Source organism: Pinus tabuliformis, chromosome 1_1 (genome assembly GCF_031772625.1).
Source record: "Pinus tabuliformis cultivar Carrire ecotype Pingquan chromosome 1_1, CPIR1, whole genome shotgun sequence".
Lineage (NCBI taxonomy): Eukaryota > Viridiplantae > Streptophyta > Pinopsida > Pinales > Pinaceae > Pinus > Pinus tabuliformis.
Window position 1 is genome coordinate 960,746,604 of NC_142297.1, and position 20,342 is coordinate 960,766,945.

Here is a 20,342-nt window from a genome sequence, read left to right on the forward strand (position 1 = left end):
CTACTGGGAATCAGGTCGGTATAGCCGACGCTGTTACCTTCGTGTTATGAATGGCTAGGTCAGTAAATTGACGCCATGGCATACTCTAGTAGAGGATGGATAGGATGGGAGCAGAAGAGATTAGGAAGGATAGGATGAGTTTGAATAGCTTGGGGACCTGGATAGAAAAGGGCATGTCCGTTAAAACCTTGAACCTAAAGCTCTAACTTCGGGACGAAGTTTTCAGAAGGGGGAATGTATGTAACAACCCTGCTAAATTAATCCATTTTATAAAGTTTTAAACTCTATAATAAAACCAATTATGTGGGAATTTAAAACTATAAGTATGATAAGTTATATATATAATTTAAATTTAAAACATATATAAGTTTAAATTTTATAAAATATATAACTTAACCTTATAATATATATATATATATATTAATATTACAAAACATGTAATTGAATTTTATAAAATATGTATATATATATCTAACTTGTATAAAGTATAAATGTGATAAAGTATAAATAAAACTTTATATATAATGCTATAAAGTATAAATGAGATTTTATATACGATGTTATAAAGTATAAATGAGACATTATAGAAAGGAATGTTATAAAGTAAGTAAATTAAAACTTTACAGATTATGAAAGGTGTATATGCTAAGGTCAATAAATTGATTCATGATATTCTATACAATAACCTACCTATGAGTCACCCCAGCCCATTAATAAAAGCGCGTCCGAAGCAGCTGGGTACTTATTGCTGAACGCAGAAGTCAGTGAAAAAATATCCCAGAGCCTTCAATGCGAGGAAGGCGGTGGCTGCAAGTGGGAGGGCGGCCACCGCCAGACCAGTGATTAAATAGCAAGGCCTGAACCTGAAGTGGGGGGGAAAAACCAGAGAGATAGATTCATCAGCAGGAAACCGGGATGAAGGACTTATCAGTGGAAGAGCTTAAGTGATCTGAGTTCTGGGCACGGAGGGACAGAGAGCCTCTGTGGAGAGCTTCTCTGGATTGAGCAACCAGGTTGCTCTGTCTGGTCGGGTGGTATTGGCCATCTCGAAATTGAATCAAATCAGTCAGCAGTTCAGGATCGCCAGTTCAGTAACAGAATCGGAAGTCCGCCAGCAGTTCAGGTAGGTGCAGCTTACAGTTTTATGCATTATTGTTTTCAAATTTTATGTGTATTTATATGGTTGCTGTAAATTCGAAATTAGGGCACTACACTTATGGAGTTGTAGATCGAAGTCATCTTAGTTGGATACCCAAATAGGTCGAGTAGCACTTCTATTTATAGTGGTTTGAAGCTCCTCTATAAGGCCGACATGAAGAGAAGGGCAGGCCAACTTGGTGGAGGAGTATTGCATGACCAAATCACATAAAATAATTTTGTTTCTTTGACACAATAAGCCCAAGAAGGGTCGAGATCATAATGACATTGACAATGACCCATAACACAAACCCCAGAAGCACACAATAGGTGCTTTGAACTAGAAATAAAATAAATAAAGGATGAAACCCATCCTTATAAATAAATTTATTTTCGTTCTTTTTGACAATTGTATTACATCATGACCCAAATACAACTATGAAGACAGATACTAGTTACATTTCTCAACAGTTCGAATTCAAGGTGAGCCTAGGCGTCAAGGCGAAGAGAATCTAAAATATTTGATGTTAAGGCTTGGTCGTAAAACAGGGGAGCGAGCACAAAACTCCTAACTTAAGGTGAAGTTTTGAGGGTCCATGAAGGCTTATAAGGAGTTGGGACGAACCTCAATGCCACTTAATCAAGCCTTCGAGCTTAAAGTTAAGCGAGTGCACAAAAGGAGGGGCTGACCCCCGATTAGCTCTGAACCCCTAACTCACATGGGCTAGTCGGCCAGACCTCAGTTAGTGTAGTTGGGCCAAATGCATATCTGATGTTGCAATGGTTAATTCCCAACCTCCCACTAGTCGAGTATAGGCAGGAAGTTCGAAGTATGGGCATGTGGACTCGTTATATAAGATTCGTGTTAACCAATGCTAAGGATCTCAAGGGGGTTTTTCCGCAAGGAGTGCAGGTTTTGAGTTGGGTTGGGGTTTGTTCATTGTCGAAGAATGGAATCACTAGTCTTCGTCTGTAAAATCCGTTGATTGTTTTGGGCATGGTTAAATTGATAAAAGGTGTGGATTGTGAGGTTTATGGCCAAGCGGAATGGTAGGTAGCATAAATAATCTATGTCAATTCTCTATAGTTGAATAGACTTAGTAACCAGGTGAGGGCTAAGGGGAAGAATTACTCAAGTCAAAGGAGAAGTCGGCCTCCACAGTCATTCATTGAAAACAAGAACAATTGAGTAGCCCCGACCATCACGAACTCCAACCATGGACCCGGCCAAACAAAACAAGGTCGAGTTAGTCAAGCCTATTGGTGAATTTTTGTGTTGTGCATTTAAACCTCGACCCCCCCCCCCCGGTCAACCTCACAGTGGGGTCCACAAGTTTGAATCCCAAGTAGTTGAGATCCCTGAATAATTGTGCTCAGACCGAACATGAAGTAGGAGTGTGTGTGCAGGTTTTGGTGAATTTTATATGTATAATCATATATCAGGGTGTGAAGGCATCGGAAGGGATTTTTCCACTGCATGGGTGTATTTTGTTTGTTCAATGATTGACTCTATCCACAATAGAGCAAAGGTCACGCGTTTGATTGGAGTTTTTGTTTGGGATTTTATATGAACCGAGATTCAAACATAAGGTGCCTCCATTGCATAGGAGATGCTATTGGGCTCCTAACGTGTTTTCACTGCGTCATATTGCAAGAGGAATTGGAGCACACATGGAAATTTGTACATTTTGAAGAAGAGTAGGCTTGAGCAGTCGAAGGAAAAGACAATGGCGTATGTGCACACCAACCTCCATCTTCTTTACACGTAGAGGGAGGAGTGTTTGAAGGAAAGACAAAGATGTGGGATGTGTTTCTTGATGATATGGGATTGGAAAGTGAAGTTGAGTTAGCATTAGCCAACTTGGACCTTAATGAACCAGTGCTAGAGTTGGTCACTTTTGATGATGGTGATCCTCTTGACGAGTAATCCTCCACACCAGAAAATGCAAAGATTGGATTGGATATATAGGAGGAGGACGAGACAGTGATGGCAGTGATACTAATTTTGATGATTCTAAAATAGAGGAGGACTATTGGCAATCATGAGCTATGAGATTCTTCCATCCACGGTTCTAGTATCTACCCTATCTTGTATTTTCTATTGGCATTCCCACCTGTAGTATCAGTGACTCAGTACCTATGCAATACCATTTGATTTTGATTACTTAATAAGAAAACTGCAGTTTATGGTTCTAATTTCTAGTGTGTTTGCCATTTGATCATCATTGATGTAGTACTAGTAAGTAGTAACTAGTTGCATGATTGAATTTGTATCATTGTTCTGATTTCTAACAAAATTTTAATCTTTATATCTATATTCCATTTTTGTATGTAATTTGTATTATATATATATAGAGAGAGAGAGAGAGAGAATTTCCATTTATTAAAATTGGGGCATTACAAAGCCAAGAAAAAACTTGAAACCAAATTTTTACTATGCAATATTTCTCACTGAACGAATCACTTATTCAAGAAATCTTTGACTCAACACAACAGTCACGTAAACAAGTTTTAGTCTGAGAGATCATTCTTCATACAATAGTCTCGATTTCACACATTATTGTTGATACAAGTGTCTCAATCTGAGACAACTATTAAGCAAACTTTGAAAGTGATAATGCTGAAAATTCATAAATATACATAACTAAAATGCAGTTGAATTTCAACTGGGTCTTGGTTAGATTGTAAAGCGGGGGTGTTTCATACCCACCCACTACTGTTCAAATCCTCCTGAGACACATTTTACCCCACGTGGGCCATCTCACCCATAAGCAATCTGTTTCACACAGCTGGGCACATGTACAGGTGGAAATTGAAAATAGATTCCCCCCAACCGTGGGTTCTCAGCCAAAGGGATCTTTCAAGAGTGTTCTAACCTGGCTACATTCCATTGTAATGCTCCCAAAATCGGGAGGACAGGTTTGCTACACTGTGGTAATCAGAAGCATCTTGTTGGAAAATATATGTGTGTGTGTGTGTGTGCGCGCGCGTGCGCATGTGGTAATCAGAAGCATCTTGTTGGGATATATATAAATATATATATATATAGTTGGAATGCAATTAACAGTTCAAAAAATGAGATTGAACTCATATCCTTCATATGATGAAAACCAAAATCAGTTTTCTAAAACTTTCACGCAATTAAAATGGATGAAACTATTTTTGTTTGTTGTATAATCTTCATCATTCCATTAATAAATCTGCTAGATCAATAAGCATTTGTCTATGTTCATTGTTTATAAATACAGTTATGCAACAATTTAACTGAGCATAAGTCTGTTACAATCACAAAGACAATGCTTTCTTAATGACTTTGCAAATGGTTCAATTATAGAATGACAAAAGAATAACTTTAGAAACATAACTGGAGGGCAATTTTGAAAATTAACTCCATACCTAAGTGCATCAAGAATAGTAGGACTTGCCAACACATCTCCACTTGTTGAAATCATAACTGGGTCAACCACTAATGCTGTACATCAAAGGATGAGTTGTATAACATTTACAAACACATGTTGACATCATCGAAATAATTCCAACTTAAAACATAGTACCTTGCACTGGATACTCCCTCAGGCTTCTGCATAAGACTTGAATAATGTCTGTAGAAGGGAGCATGCCTGTCTTTACCTACATTTGTTTCAAACACAATACATAAGATTGTAATTCTATGTACTCTATCAATACCAGAAAGTTCAAGCCATACTTTGCAATACCAAAATAGTCATGCCCTGGATTGACCACAGAATCATCTTAGCATAAGGGTTCATTTCTGTCTTCAAGAGTACTTAGAAGATACAATAGTGCAAATATATCAAATAGTAAGTTTCAGTCTAATGATAGAGGATTGGCATTCACCAATAACAGGGTGTGAATTCATCTCCTTGAGGTTTACTACAACGAAACAAGTATAAGAATCCAGGAACAGCATAGGCTCTGTGTACCAGATATTTTTGAAGCCATAATTCAGATGGAAATGACATAGGGGTCTTGTCTTACAATGCCTGCATTTCTGTAGGCATTGTTTTAAAGGATGATCAATACCTATATTTGACGCCATAGATTGAAATGACAGAGGGATCTTAGCTTACAATGCCTGAATTTCTGTGGGCATTGTTCTAAAGGATGATCAACACCCATCCCGTTGACAGATAATAGAAATTTCATTAATCTGCTTCTCGTGGAAAACCAGAGTCTAAAACTAATAAGTTTTTATAGCTTTGAAATATTTGGTCATTGTATAAATTCATCATCGAGTGGAAAAGAAGGAAGCAAGATTTGCCAGCTGTAAAGGAGAAAAAAATAAGGTATCTTAACATTGCATCTTACCACATTGACTTCCATGTCGGATAACACAGATCTCAGCTGTTCATAAACAAAACCGTCTGGCACTAGATGAACACCCTTCAACCAGACAAAGAAGCAAATAAATGTTACCTAAAGAGGCCTTTACATATTTTACATACCCCAAAGGGAAAAGACAGGTCTTTTAACCCCCAAAAAAGGCAATCACATTGTTCCTACTAAAACAACTTGAGCATTAACTATTTATTATTGAAAAATACATCACAATCATTGGCCAATGCCAAAAACTACCAAGAAATGGAAACCAAAAGTATACAGGAAAAAATACCATGTATACTGACCAACACAATTTAATTCAATAAACCATGTCAAGGAGAATAAAAAGAAAAAGGAACTCACTTGTACTCCAACAGTGTTTTGAGCTGTGACAGCAGTTATGACAGTGGAACAGTAAACACCAAGGGCACCACACACCTTCATGTCAGCTTGGATTCCTGCACCTGCTCCTGAATCTGAACCAGCAACAGTGAGCACATGTGGAACCTTACTTCTCTCACTTTTCTCCCCCGTCATCATATTTGATGAGTTATAACTGCACTTTAAGGTCTTTCAACTGACTGACACGCTCATGGAACTTGGTGGCATCCGAAATAATGAGATCATGTTCTGCCTTGAACTATTTTGATTGACAGTTTCTACAGTATAAGCATATCCATAACTCCCTGACAGAGCAGAGCCATAAATAAGTATTAATCAAACTTAGCACAAATCATCTTCTCAATATCATTTCAAATTCAATTCTTCAAGTGCCAACAACAAGATACAACAAGAATGTGTTCCAAATTCTTCGAGTGCAACAAGATACGAGAGACAAACCAAATGAGACAATCAAAATATGCTCTTAGAAAAAGATGCCAAAGAGCTACGATACAATTTCTCAAGTAATATATATGCTTTTAAAAGGAAAGATCACCAATATATCAAAGATCCACAATAGGTATTCACTTGCCCAATGATGATTAGATCATTTAGAACAATTTAGCCAATGATTATTAATATAAGATGCAATGACTATCACCACAAGGCTATCAATGTTCATACACAATTAGAAGCTTCCAAGATATTGCAATGCCATTATTATTCAATCATTCAAGATATGCTCAATCAGATTAGAACACTTAGAATTGCAATGCCAATGTAGATTTATCATTCACCAAGCAAGAATGACAATATGAGAGCACTTATTCACCAAGTTTCCAATGCCAATTAGAATAATCAACACAATTAGATATCAAAAGAGAAGCAATGTGACTTAGGCCAATTGACAAGATACCAAGATTTAATGAACTTCTTAGATTATTTCACTTAGGGATACAAGGTCATTAGATCAAGTGCTCTGAAGGGTGAGCCGGATGTGATCTTATGAAGCTTTAATCAACTCACAACAACAAGAATGTCAGTGCTCTTGAACAACAACAACAAAAAACGGCAATTTAGCTTAGAAGCTCAATGTCATCAATGCTAGTTACAAATAACAGATGGAAGGCAATGAAAACACTTATGCAACTTGTATTCCAATGTGATGACAGCAGTATGTAACTTTTAATTTGGGGTTTTTTAAATACAAAATGATAAGCATACACTAGCCAAATGTGAGCAATGAGAACCCAAGTACCAAAATAAATTTGCTAACCCAGATCTTAAGTACTTTAATCCTCCTATGATGAAATTTTTAGTGTTATAAGACATCAGTATGCAGAGATGACAGTCACCAAAACTTGAAATTTCATTCAAACAAAATGCCAAAAATTGCCTAATCAACTTATCAATGTATTTAGCAATGTGTAAGCGATTTTTGTGGCAATTAAATGAACTCTCTGTTACACGAAAACCGCTCCCGAGAGGTGGGAAACCCATTCCAATGGTTCCCACACTCCCGGAAGCTTTGGAACTGTATGGGAACATTACCTTTTCAGCAGGAGCTTCAATGGGAGCTTGGGAAAGTTCCGGGAGCTTTGAAGACTGTTTTTTTTGGAGTTCCAGCGTTCCCTAGGGTTGGGGAATACAAAGCCTGTAGAGAAATATGCTGAACTTCCCACAAAACATGAGCCTATGTTGAAACCTTTGCAGGAAGAAAGGCCAAAAACATCCTTAACACCGATATCCTTAATTGAGAAACTGGAGCAATCTCTTGATGGGTTAAGGAAGCGTGTGGCACCTCGACGTAAGGGCGATATCTAGGATATGAAGCTGATGAGTATTTCTTTTGTTGTTTACGTATATATATCGCAAAAGATTGTGTGTGCATATTGTATGTGGCAGTCAATGCTTAAACATTAGAGTTGTCTTTTCTCGTAAGAATAACTAGAGAAACATGTCAGAGAACTGATAATGAGTGTGTATATTGTATGTGGCATTCAATGCTTAAACATTAGAGTTTTTTTTTCTCGTAAGAATAACTAGAGAAACATGTTAGAGAACTGATAATGAACTTGACATTTTATATATATAAAAGGGAGAGACTCAGGGAGAGAGACACCCAGAGAATATATATATATATATAAGAGAGATTATATATTTATTATTTATATATTTAAATTGATTTTAATATTTGAATATTTTGAATCAATATTAATTTTGATTATTATGTAAATTATATAATTAAAAAAATATTTTTAATTTTTTAATTTTTAATTTTTTTATTATATAATATTACCGCTCCCGATTAGTCATTTCCTATAAATTTTGGGGAAACCTCTGGCCATTCTCGAAACCCGTACCCAATTTCCCAACGTTCCCACGTTCCAGAAACTCATGCAACATAGGATGAACTATATCACTGTTTAGGAAAAAATATGGCTGTTGTAGCGAAACAATGAGTAAGAGAGGGTTTAGAGGCCAAACCCTTAGGCCTTGGGGCCTTGAAAGAACTAGCCCACTTGTCAAAATCTTTTCCAATGTTTATGGCACCTGAAAACACAAATATGTGACCCAATTTCTATGCAAAACCAACAAGAATTAGCTCAAAAAATCAAATATTCACCAACAGTGAGGGAAAGACGCAAGCAAGGGTCTAATAAATGGCTAGAAGAGAGGGCAAAAGGCCGAATTAGGTCTGCGGCTCAGGCCTAGAGGCCAAGAACAAGAACAAGTATAAAGCAGATGGCTCACTTGACAAGAAGGAAGGGGTCGATTATGAGGAGACTTTTGCCCCCAGAGCAAAATGGGCTACCATCAGGACTCTATTTGCCTTGGCAGCGCGGAACGATTAGAAATTCCATCAAATGGATGTAAAAATTGCTTTCTTGAATAGAGATCTGAAAGAGAATGTTTTTATGTCCCAACCAGAGGGATTTGTTGTGAAGGGTCATGAGCACAAAGTATGCAAGCTTGTCAAATCCATGTATGGCTTCAAGCAAGCACTGCGACCCTGGTACGAGAAATTGACTGAGCATCTTTTGAAACTCAATTTCAAACAATATGATCTTGATGATGCAACTATGTTTGTCAAGAAAGTTGGCAAAACAGCCATATAACTTGTGGTGTATGTAGATGATCTTCTAATGACAGGGAACAATGAGAATTACATTGCATCCATAAAGAAAGAACTGAGGAAAGGTTTTGAAATGACAGATTTGGGATATGTTCACTACTATCTTGGTATTGAAGTAACCCAACATCCGAACTTTATATCCCCTCTTAGAAGAAGTACATTAGAGATCTATTGAACAGGTTTTGCATGGTTGAGTGCAATCCTTTGACTACTCCAATGGAACAAAATTTAAAGTTCATCCACTGAAGGAAACGAATTTGAGGATGCAATGAAGTATAGACAGCTTGTAAGAAGTCTCAACTACCAGCCTACTACCAAACCTGACATTTCATTTGTTGTTGGAATCCTCTTTAGGTTTACGCAAAAGCCTTGTGAGGGTCACTGGTCCATTGCAAAAAGAATTTTAAAGTACTTGAAGGGAACACAATACTTTGGACTCAAGTATACACAGGTGGATGACTTCAGCTTGATTGGATACTCTGATTCAGATTTTGATGGAGATAAAGAAACTGGAGTATCTACTTCAGGTTATGTTATGAGTCTTGGATCAGGAGATGTCTCCTAGAGGTCACACAAACAGTCAGTTCCAACAGATTCCACAACTGAGACAAAATATGTGGCAACAGCTAAAGCAACGAAGGAAATTGTGTGGCTCAGGAAAATTCTGAAAGATTTGCAGGAGAAACAAGTGCATTCAACTCCTCTTTTGATTGACAACACTTTTGCAATAAAGTTGGCCAAGAACCCAAAGTTCCATGATCGAACCAAGCACATTAATACAAAGTATCATCTGATTCAACATCATGTTGAGGCCAAGACTATCCATCTACGGCATTGTTCCACAAATGAGTATATTGCAAACATCTTCACCAAAGCGCTTGGAAGATAAAAGTTTGAAAGATTCAGAATGATGCTTGGACTCACCAACATCCCTTCAGATTAAGGGGGGTAATGTTGACACCTAATCCTAAAGGATTGGGAAATTCATGTAAATATTGTAAATAGAAAAATAAAGGAAATTGGAAGATGAATCCCAATAGTCTCCCTCTCCTTGTATATATCCATGTTTTCTCTTAATGCAAAAATCAATTCGTTCGTGGAGTTACTCGCCTGGCCTAACAAACAAGCTAGTGAAGATGGCCACTAGTAGAGGTATAGAAGAAGAGGCTTTCGCAAGACAGGATCCAAACAAGTCATCAATAAGGTCCTCATCATTTACATCAATCTCCTTGGTCATTAGAGGACTATCAACATTATAATGTGAAGGAGAGAGATCTTATAAAATAAATTGAGAATCATCTATAAGCAAATCATTTGTAAGAAGCAATAGAAAAGATCCCAGTGGTGAAACACTTAGCTCCCTAAAGAAAACAAGTGGTCATATACCCATAGATATCACTATGAACCAACTCAAGACATTAAGAAGCACGCCTCACATCAAAATAACCTAAGACTACTATTTTAAAACCATCAACTTTGTCCTTCATAACCCATCGATAATAAAAGAGGAAAATGTTGCACTTTTACCTTTGATTGTTCAACCAATACTTTCCATCAATAATGGCACTTTAGCTTAATTATTGTCAGTCCCTATGTGCAATAGTTGACAAAGGGAGTGTGCATATTTCCTCTAGAGAAAATACGTTGATTTTCCTCAGTGTGTACTATGTGCCAAGTATGGAGCTAAATCTACATTCAATGATTTAGATTATGAGGCGTTGACCCCATCTAGGTGTCAACTTTAGTAATCACAAATGGTATATAGTTGACTAGGGGACCAAGAAGACTATTGCTCTTGGTGTGGAGGATGATGGACTATTCAAATTGGTCAATATTGGACAAGTCAAGGAGCATACACTAGTAGCCAAGGGTGGGTGCATAAAACATCACTACACTTTGGCATCAATGGTATGGGCACCTTAATTTGACCTAACTCTCTTAGTTGGCTCAAAAGAATCTGGTCGAAAGAATTCCTAATATTCAGTAGCAGATTCAAGGCATGTGCAGAGTTTTCCAATTAGGTAAGCAACATAGCATTTGATGAAGGACAAGCCTGGAGACAGAAGACAATCCTTCAGTTGGTTCATGTAGACATTTGTGGACCAATGAACACAACATCCATCACCCATGCCAGGTATTTCTTCCTTTTTGTTAATGACTACAATAGGAAGTTGTTGGTGTATTTTTTTAAAATAAAATATGATGTGTTTAATGAGTTTTAAAAGTTCAAAGCCTTAGTAGAAAAGAGTAAAATTGTCACATTACCACCCTAAGATTTAATCATGATGATGAATTATGTTCCAAAGAATTAAATAACTTTTATGCTAAACATGGGATTAAAAGATAATTCACTACACCCTACACTCCAAAGAGAAATGGAGTGGTTGAGAGGTGACATTGCACAATCACAAAGCATGCCAAGTGTATGATACTGAACAAATGTGTTCCAAACAAGTTTTGCACTAAGGCAATGTTCACAGCAGTATACCTACTAAATAGATATCCAACAATGGCGAAGAAGTAGCTGGCTCCAAATGACAGATGGTCTGGGAGAAAGCCTAGAGCAAGTCATCTCAAGTTCTTTTGTTCTACTACTTATGCCTGGATTCCATATGAGAAGAGAATCAAGTTAGACCCAAAGTGCAAGAAACTAGTGATCACAGCGCAAAGTTGTGGTCATAAAACCTACAAATTAGTTGATGTCTACACCAATCAGTTGACCTTTAATAGAGATGTTGTAGTTGATGAGGAATCTAGAACTTCCTAGACTTGTTCAAAAGATCAAAATCACAAAACAATAACCTATTGTAGGCTAAGGATTCAAGTATCAAGCTCCAAGTAGCTCCACCTGAAAGGAGGGAGAATTATCAACCTGAGAACATTCCAAGATCTAATTTTGATGATATCTATATAGGTACAGATTGCGTAGATCATGGGTGACATCTTCAATAGGAAGATCCCAAGAACAGACCAAAGTGGTAGCACAACGCCACTAAAGATGTTTGGATAGATGAAATGATCGAGGGAAAATCATAGAGAAACAAGAGCAAGAAAACTAATAAGATCAACTTTTCTCTAATGGCCAATGTTCAGGAAGTATATAGCCACAGGTGTTTAAGGAGGAAAAGGGAGACCAGAATGGGAGAAGGCCATGGCAATTGAACATGATAGTTTGATGAAAAATCAGAGTTGAGGCAAATGGTACACTTGGCAAGTAAAATGCATGATTGGTTGCAAAAGGGTTCTCTTAGTGAGAACGCATTAACTAGGAGGAGAACTCACTCCTATAACAAAGATGACCACCATCAGATTAGTTCTAGCCATGGCAACATAGTTTGGCTAGAAGGTTTATTAGATGGATGTGAAGAGTGCCTTACTCAATAGATATTTGGAGGAAGAGGTCTACATGTATCAACCACAGGGATTTTAGGTTCCAAGGAAGAAGCACCTTGTTTGCAAACATTAAGAAGGCTTTATATGACCTAACATAGGCACCTCGTGCATGGTACATTAAGATTGGCAAGTACTTGGATGAACAAGGGTTCCAGCTAAGTCTATCAAATTCCAATTTATACATCAAATGCATCCCTAATAATATTATTCTACTGGTCATTTATATAGATGACATCATTATTACAAGTAGTGAGGCAAGTGTTGTTATTAAACAAATCAAATTTAATATGACTAAAGCTTTTGACGTGACTAATCTAGGCCTCCTGCATTGTTGTCTAGATGTAGAAGTTTGGAAAATAAGTAGCAGCATGTTTGTCTCCCAAACAAAATATGCCAAAAATATGCATGATAGGTTCAAAATGATAAATTACAAAATCTCATCTATAGTTGTGGAGAAGCTACTCAAGGTTTTAGCCAAGATAAAATCTAAGGCAATTAATGAGTAAGTCTATAGGCAGCTAGTGGGGAGCTTGATATATATTATAACCACTAGACCTAATTTGAGTTACGTTGTGATTTTAGATTTATGACAGTGCCAAACGTAGAGCATTGCACTGCAAGGAAGAGAATGTTGAAATATTTGAAAGGGACAATTGACTTTGGCATTTTGTATGATAGAACAAAAGGCTCAGAGTTGTATGGATTTATAGATTCAAATTGGGTGGGTTGTGTGGATGATAAAAAATCAACATTTAGATATGTTTTCAACCTTGGCACAAGCGTACTCACATGGACCAACAAAAAGCAGCATGCAGTAGCCCTTTTATCGACAAAGCAAAATATTGATTAGTACTAAAAGGATCATGTGAGGCAATTTGGCTTAGGAGAATTCTTTCAAACATAAAGATATGGCAAACAGCGACAACACCCCTACTCTGTGACAATCAAGGGATGCTCAAATTAGCAAAGAACCCAATCTTCCACAAGCATACCAAGCATGTTGAGATACATTGCCACTTCATTAGACAACTTGTAGATGATGGATATATTGAGTTGCAATACCATCCCACAGAGGACCAAACTGCAAACATTTTCACCCAAGTATTTAGGTACTAAAAACGATGTAAAATTATAGGATAAGCCTAGTGTAGTTAGCAGATTGACCATGAAGAAAGGGTGTTCAAGTAAATAACAAAGTATAATGGTCAATTAGATATTAGACAAAGGTATTAAAAAAGTCACTTCAACTTTAGGTTATTTTAAGCTTTTATGCTTTATTTCACTTGGGTGTGTCTTTCGGTCTATCCCACATTCATAAAGTGGGGATTGACTCACTGTAACCCTTTACGAGAAAGTTTTCAATTTCTCATTATGTATGCAATCTGAGTTTCCTTTATGTGATTGTGTTATCATTATAAGAAGTGTTACCCCTCAAACTAGCAAGGGGCATAAAAGGGACAACTGCTAGATCAAAGGGCAACGATGGAGGCTTAAACCACTATCACCTCAACTAAGACTCCCTACTCTTTACGGACTTTCACCGATGGGAGGATACCCAGTATATAGAAAGTCACTAGTGAAGGATGAATCAACCAATGGATGCGAAGTGACATTAATGATCCTTTTCCTAGAAGGGGGTTAGGAATAGAGCTTATTTGCTTGTTAAGCAAGGTACAAAGGTTTCTAGGATAAGGAGGCCAAGATTTGAGGGTTAGGTTAGAGAAATATTCTTTGTAAAGGAGTTTCCCAATCCTAAAATCCTTATTGGACTTGACTTCCCGAATGGTTCTTGAAGATTTGACTTTTCAAAAGTGTGGGACCACATGAGACCAAGTGGACCCAGCGTGGTTAAGGGGGCGGAGAATATAGCAACCAATGATGTTCTTAACCCAGACAAGGAAGGGGAAAGGATCAAAGCAAGAATTTCCACTTAAAGGTGTCAAATTGATCCTATGAGGCACTAGCCTAGGGAACACCAGGGCAAAGTTTGATCTCGGAGCTAGGGCTTGGGTTATCTCACAACTCCACTGTCGGAATGGCTTCAAAATTGGAGGAGGCCTTGAGGACACACCAGCGCAATAGAGGCTAGGAGATTGAACTTTTTCTTGGGCTATTTTGTCGAGAAAATGATGCCCTAGGTGACCCAACTTGGCTAGACCTAGAAGAGAGAGGGAAAGGTGAAGAAAAGTATTCTTTGAGTGATCACCTATTGGAGGACCAATGCCTTAATCCCTTGGGGAGAATGGAGTCTAGGAGAATAATGAGAAAGGAACTTGTATTTCGGTCAAGGAGGCCTTAAGGACTACTTCGCTTAGCCTTTAGGGCAAGAGGAAGAGACCTCAAAGATTTTATACTTCGCTTGGCAAAAGAGATGGCTTATCAAGATAAATTCCCCGATGGAATTATCCCTAGGAGATTTCATTCACATACATGGCCCAAACATTCGATATGCTATATAGAAACAATAATTCCACAAACTTGCAATTATCAATGCAGCAATTAGCCCTATTATTTCGAAAATCCCATTCAATGCATATGACAAAAGTAAAACAAGAATAGCATTAAAAGTGTGTACTTACATGTAATAGAACATATCCAACCATCAACAATTTGACAATAAAGAAGCTCCAAGATAAAATACTCCAATCCAAACATCAAAATTCATACATGCTCCAATTTTTCATCCCATAAAAAGTGTGAAATTCTCTAAAGAGAAGAGAGATCCAATCCAAAGTGATGATGAGAAAATGAACTCGTCTCACTTGTATTTATACACTAATGAAGAGTTCGAATTAGTCTCCTAGACCTATATAAGCCCCAAAATAAAATAATGTTCTAATAACCTAACTTTTGGTGACAAGCCCACCAAACCAGCGCATAAATGAAATAATAAGTCTCTTAAGAGGTCAAATGATAAACAATGCATGTTGTAGGGCCCTCCAAGAGGCCAGTGAGGTCCATAGATGCCATAATGAAGAATAGGACCGTCAAAAGTGATGGACAAGGGGTTGGCCCCTTGTTCTCCAAACAATAAACCTATGGTGCTCTCAGTGGGTGTGGGGGCACAATAATAACCCCATGGGTATCCAAATGAGTCGAAGATGCTTGTATACCATCTGTAAGGGCTCCGATGATGGTGTAGGTGATGCCACATCATCCTACAAGTCCTAGGTCAGTTGCCAAGTGCATGGTACATCTGTGGGGTTGGCTAGGCAAAGGTGAACCAGGTGCATCTTCCTCGTCCAATAGGTGGATCTCGAGCCAATCTCTAAACATCTTTGGGGATCCATGGAGTGTTGTCTACTGTTGTGGAGGCCCATGGCTCTCAACACACACCCTACATGTGCCAATGTAGCCCTCTACAGGGTTAGGACCCTGTATAGGGAGACCAAACCCAAGATGGAGACCACCTGCAATCCTGCATAAGATCCAATGCGTGCCCCAGCCTACCAGTACACCAAGTCATCAAGGAAATCGAGTAAAAGAGCTTACAAATCATGGACCACAAGTAGGGACTTCATAATGGCTTTCCCTTCCATAATGGGCTTTGACATGTGCTAATGTCTCCAAACTCCAAATGGGGTTAGCCAAGTACCCTATTAGATGGTTTCTACTTCTAAAGGAGATAATATGTCCAAAGCACATCCTTTAAAAGATGGTGGCATGTGATAAAGAGGTGAATGGAGTAAGGGATGAGAAGGGGCAACCCTGGCCACATGTTGGGGTACAAGGGTAGCTAATAAAAAGGGAAGCGCATACTCTGATATATAATGTATAAGAGAGAGCAATTGTGGTATATGAGGTGCCCCAGCCTTTATTTTTCCACCCTTCTTTAATGTCTTTCGCCTTTTTATGATTTTTCTTTAATTCACTGCTCGGGGCTCAAGGGGTAAGAGCATGATGTGTGAAATATAGCAGTGGATACCCCCTTTTAAGGTAGGGCGGTTCATTGCCCACCAGGTGTTGGGACAATCATGGGTTCCAATATGATGAAGGGGGCTCATAGGTCCTGTAGGAACCAGAGTGATGGCCATGATGACGGGGTAGAGCTCATGTATTGGCTTTTTCCTATGTGCTAAATGTGTTTGTCCCGGCCATCTTTTGCATTTTGTGGTACGTTTTCGTGTTGAATGTGGCCAATTATGCTTTTACTTTTCTTTTTAGCTGCATCAACCTTGGGCATCACTCCAGGCCTGACCCAAGGTGTGGGCAAGGGGAAGGGGAGAGCTAGCCTTATGTGGACCCAGTGGAAAAATGTGGGCCCAAGTGGGAGAAATGATGAATGGGGTAATATATGCGGATGAGGGAGCGAGACCACGCAACCAAAATCAGAGTTTCCCGTCAAATACCATACCTAAAGCCAAATGGTCAGTAAAAGAGATCCCACGGGACTAGAATCCAAGAATCCAAGGTTAATATCCAAAAGGGGTCTAGGGGACAAGAGCAAAACCCTAGCCCATTCTTTCTGCTAAATCCCCCCATTAATCCATGCCCAGAAGTGTCCATGATAAGCAAACTACAATACTCAATTACCAAATGACAAGGCATACCTTTAGGTTTGGGAGGCCCACCTTCAAACATACGATCATGACAGATGGGTGAAGGACCACATGGTTGGCCCAGGTGGCGAAGAAGCGGCACAATGAGCTAGTCGGTAGATGCAAGGGGCTGCTAGTTGTCAGTTGAGGACCATCTTGGAGAAAAAAAAAATCTGCTAGGGCTATCACCTACAAAATGGTGGGTAACATCTAGCTCCAACTGGGACACAATCTCTCGAAGTGGTGGACGAAGCTACTCGAACGGGAGGTCGCGAGAACTCCAACAATCTCTTGATTATCGTAGACCTGTTACCTGCACATATAATAGATGAAGAATACGGGGCAGCATGCTTTCGCAGCGTCTCATGGTCGCACATGCTTAATGTTAGGCCACAAAAATCAACAGAAAAATAAAATATGCAAAGAGGCATCTATTCTACAATGAGAAATATCATATGTTGTTAGTTCTAATGCGAAAATCAGCATGCAGTGCATCCTACCCTAACACGCATATAGCAAGGGCAATACTAAGTGTAATCATTAATCCAGTGCAACCAACATATCATCACATCAATATACATATACCTGCCAATATGATTACTCATGTAGCAACTCCCAAATGGAATGTGGATATAGTCACATGGCGGATGAAGCGAGTGGGAGGCAGGAAAATATGGTCTCCATCTGCGATAAAGGGAAGTCCTAGGAGAAAGAAAATAGGTCAATCTAGAGGTGTTGGGCTTTCCTTCTAGGTACACAATGGTGGAATGAATGATCATTCTCAAGAATTCCTTATCACAATCATTGTCTATAATGTTATGCTTTGTAGATGCCACAAGGTTGTGATGAGAGGGGAACGAAGGGTTAGGGAAAGAAGGAGTGCAACAAATGGGTTTCTCAAGGTGATGGTCACATTGGAGAGGGGAGGTCATGGAGTGATCAAAACCCTGAGGGTGTGTCTGAGGAGGTAAAGTATAATCAATGAGGGGCTCTTCCTTGACACTATACTTGGGCTCATGGTTACTTGAGATCATATGACAAGGGGTGAGGGGATCACTTGATGAAGACTCAAGATGATGAACAATAGAAAAGGGCAAAGGGGAAGGTGAAGTCTCAACGGGATCCTTTTCCTAAAAATCCAAATCTAGAGGCTCAAGTGATTTGAATATACTCCCAGAATCATAAGGAAAGTAGGTATGAGCAAGGGCCTTATCAATCCTATCATTGTTGGTACCAAAGATAGGGTCTTCCCAAAAAGGAGAATCAATCATCCCCAATTGCTCCTTTTCATGCAAGGGAAAATGATAATTCTCCTTCCCAAAGGTATCGATGGATATGTCCTCATAAATAATGCTCGGGAGAAAGGGAGGACCGATCTCAACCTCATCCTCCTTGTCGGTGTCATAAACAAGAGCACAGTCAAATTGAGGACCAACAATTTCCCATTTCTCTTTTTCAATATGGAAATAATCTTCAATGTCATCCTCTAAGGGGCTAATGGGACCACCTTCCTCAAGGTTCTCAAAAGGAGAATCATCGGGAGTACTATCCTTGAGAAAGGTAAGGTTAGTCTCAACTTCACTTTCCATAGACTCATTTTTCTCAATACATGTTCTCAAAGTCATTCAGTTCGTCATGTGGACCTGACGAAGATTGATCATCACCTAGATTACCAAAGCTTTCACCAACCCCCTTTTCCAAGGTCTTGTCACATGTAACGGGGGGAGATTTCTCTTCAGACACTAAAAGGGACCTTGAGGCGTCTTCCACACCTTTACCAAGACTCTTTTCAAGATTATTCCTTTCATCATGTAGCTTTGCCTCAGAGGGGTATCTACGAGCCATCCATTCTTCATGAGGGGTGCCACCCCATCTTTCTAAGAAGACATCTTCAAAATATTCATAATCAGTGGCAATCTCATGGGGGAGGCTATCATACCAATCTTTAGCTTGGCCTACAAATGATAAGGCCAACAATCTCATGATTGTGTCCTCATTTTCAATCCCTGTCAGGGCTAAAGCCCAAGAGAATTCGTCAAGATGGACATTGGGATCTTAATTAGGACTTCCTTTGAATTTAGGCGTCCAACCTCTCACCCATTTCTTAATTTTAGGGTGCTCTAGAACTTCTTAAGTATGAAGGTCACCATAGGGAGAAGGAGGGAGCTCGAAATAAAATTGGAGTCATCATGGTGAATGTAGGTGCATTGATAGATGTTTGCTTCACCCTACAAGCATTAACTTTGAAGTTGAATGAAGAATCAAGGCTTCGTTCTTCCAATGGAGTCACCAATAATAGTATGTCAATATGTCGTATGGGGAACAAAACACATGTTTCGTGTCCCCAGCAATGGCGCCAAAATGTTACCGCTCAAACTAGCAAGGGGCATAAAAGGGACTCCTAAAGGGACAATTGCTAGATCAAAGGGCAACGATGGAGGCTTAGCCCACTGTCACCTCAGCTAAGACTCCCTACTCTTTACAGACTTTCACTGATGGGAGGATACCTAGTATATAGAAAGTCACTTGTGAAGGATGAATCAACCAATGGATGTGAAGTGACCTTAATGATCCTTTTCCTAGAAGGGGGTTAAGAATAGAGCTTACTTGCTTGTTAAGCAAGGTACAAAGGTTTCTAGGATAAGGAGGTGAGGATTTGAGGGTTAGGTTAGAGGAATATGCTTTGTAAAGGAGTTTCCCAATCCTAAAATCCTTATTGGACTTGACTTCCCAAATGTTTCTTGAAGATTTGATTTTTCAAAAGTGTGGGACCACACGGGACCGAGTGAACCCAGCCTAGGTTAAGGGGGGGAATCTAGCAACCAATGATGTTCTTAACCCAAACAAGGAAGGCAAAGGATCAAAACAAGAATTTCCACTTAAAGGTGTCAAATTGATCCTATGAGGCACTAGCCTAGGGAACACGAGGGCAAAGTTTGATCTCGAAGCTAAGGCTTAGGTTATCTCACAACTCCACCGTCGAAATGGCTTCAAAATTGGAAGAGCCCTTGAGGTCACACCAACACAGTAGAGACTAGGAGATCGAACTTTTTTCGTGGGCTATTCTTTCGGGAAAATGATGCTCTAGGTGACCCAACTTGGCTAGACCTAGAAGAGAGAGGGAATGGTGAAGAAAAGTATTCTTTGAGTGATCACCTATTGGTGTACCAGTGCCTTAATCCCTTGGGTAGAATGGAGTCTAGGAGAATAATGAGAAAAGAACTTGTATTTTGGTCAAGGAGGCCTTAAGGACTACTTCACTTAGCCTTTAGGGCAAGAGAACGAGACCTCAAAGCTTTAATACTTTGCTTAGCAAAAGAGATGCCTTATCAAAATAAATTCCCAAATGGAATTATCCCTAGGAGATTTCATTCACATACATGGCCCAAATATTGAGGGATGCTATATAGAAACAA

General features: G+C 39.0%; 1 protein-coding gene across 6 annotated transcripts in view; it reads right to left on the reverse strand.

Moving 5' to 3' along the window:
• The window catches only part of LOC149217678 (thiamine biosynthetic bifunctional enzyme TH1, chloroplastic-like), a 132,270-nt gene that overhangs the window by 72,684 nt on the left and 39,244 nt on the right, over positions 1 to 20,342 (reverse strand). For 5 of the 6 annotated variants that reach the window (XM_089393034.1, XM_089393033.1, XM_089393031.1 and 2 more), the window contains 4 exons: positions 5,842 to 6,164; positions 5,467 to 5,541; positions 4,692 to 4,767; positions 4,534 to 4,609 (listed from right to left, as the gene is read on the reverse strand). In XM_089393034.1, the coding sequence (XP_089249160.1) occupies positions 4,534 to 4,609; positions 4,692 to 4,767; positions 5,467 to 5,541; positions 5,842 to 6,018 (404 nt within the window). In that variant the 5' untranslated portion in view covers positions 6,019 to 6,164. The remainder of the gene's footprint in view (positions 1 to 4,533; positions 4,610 to 4,691; positions 4,768 to 5,466; positions 5,542 to 5,841; positions 6,165 to 20,342) is intronic. The other variant, XM_089393035.1, reaches the window with a different exon arrangement.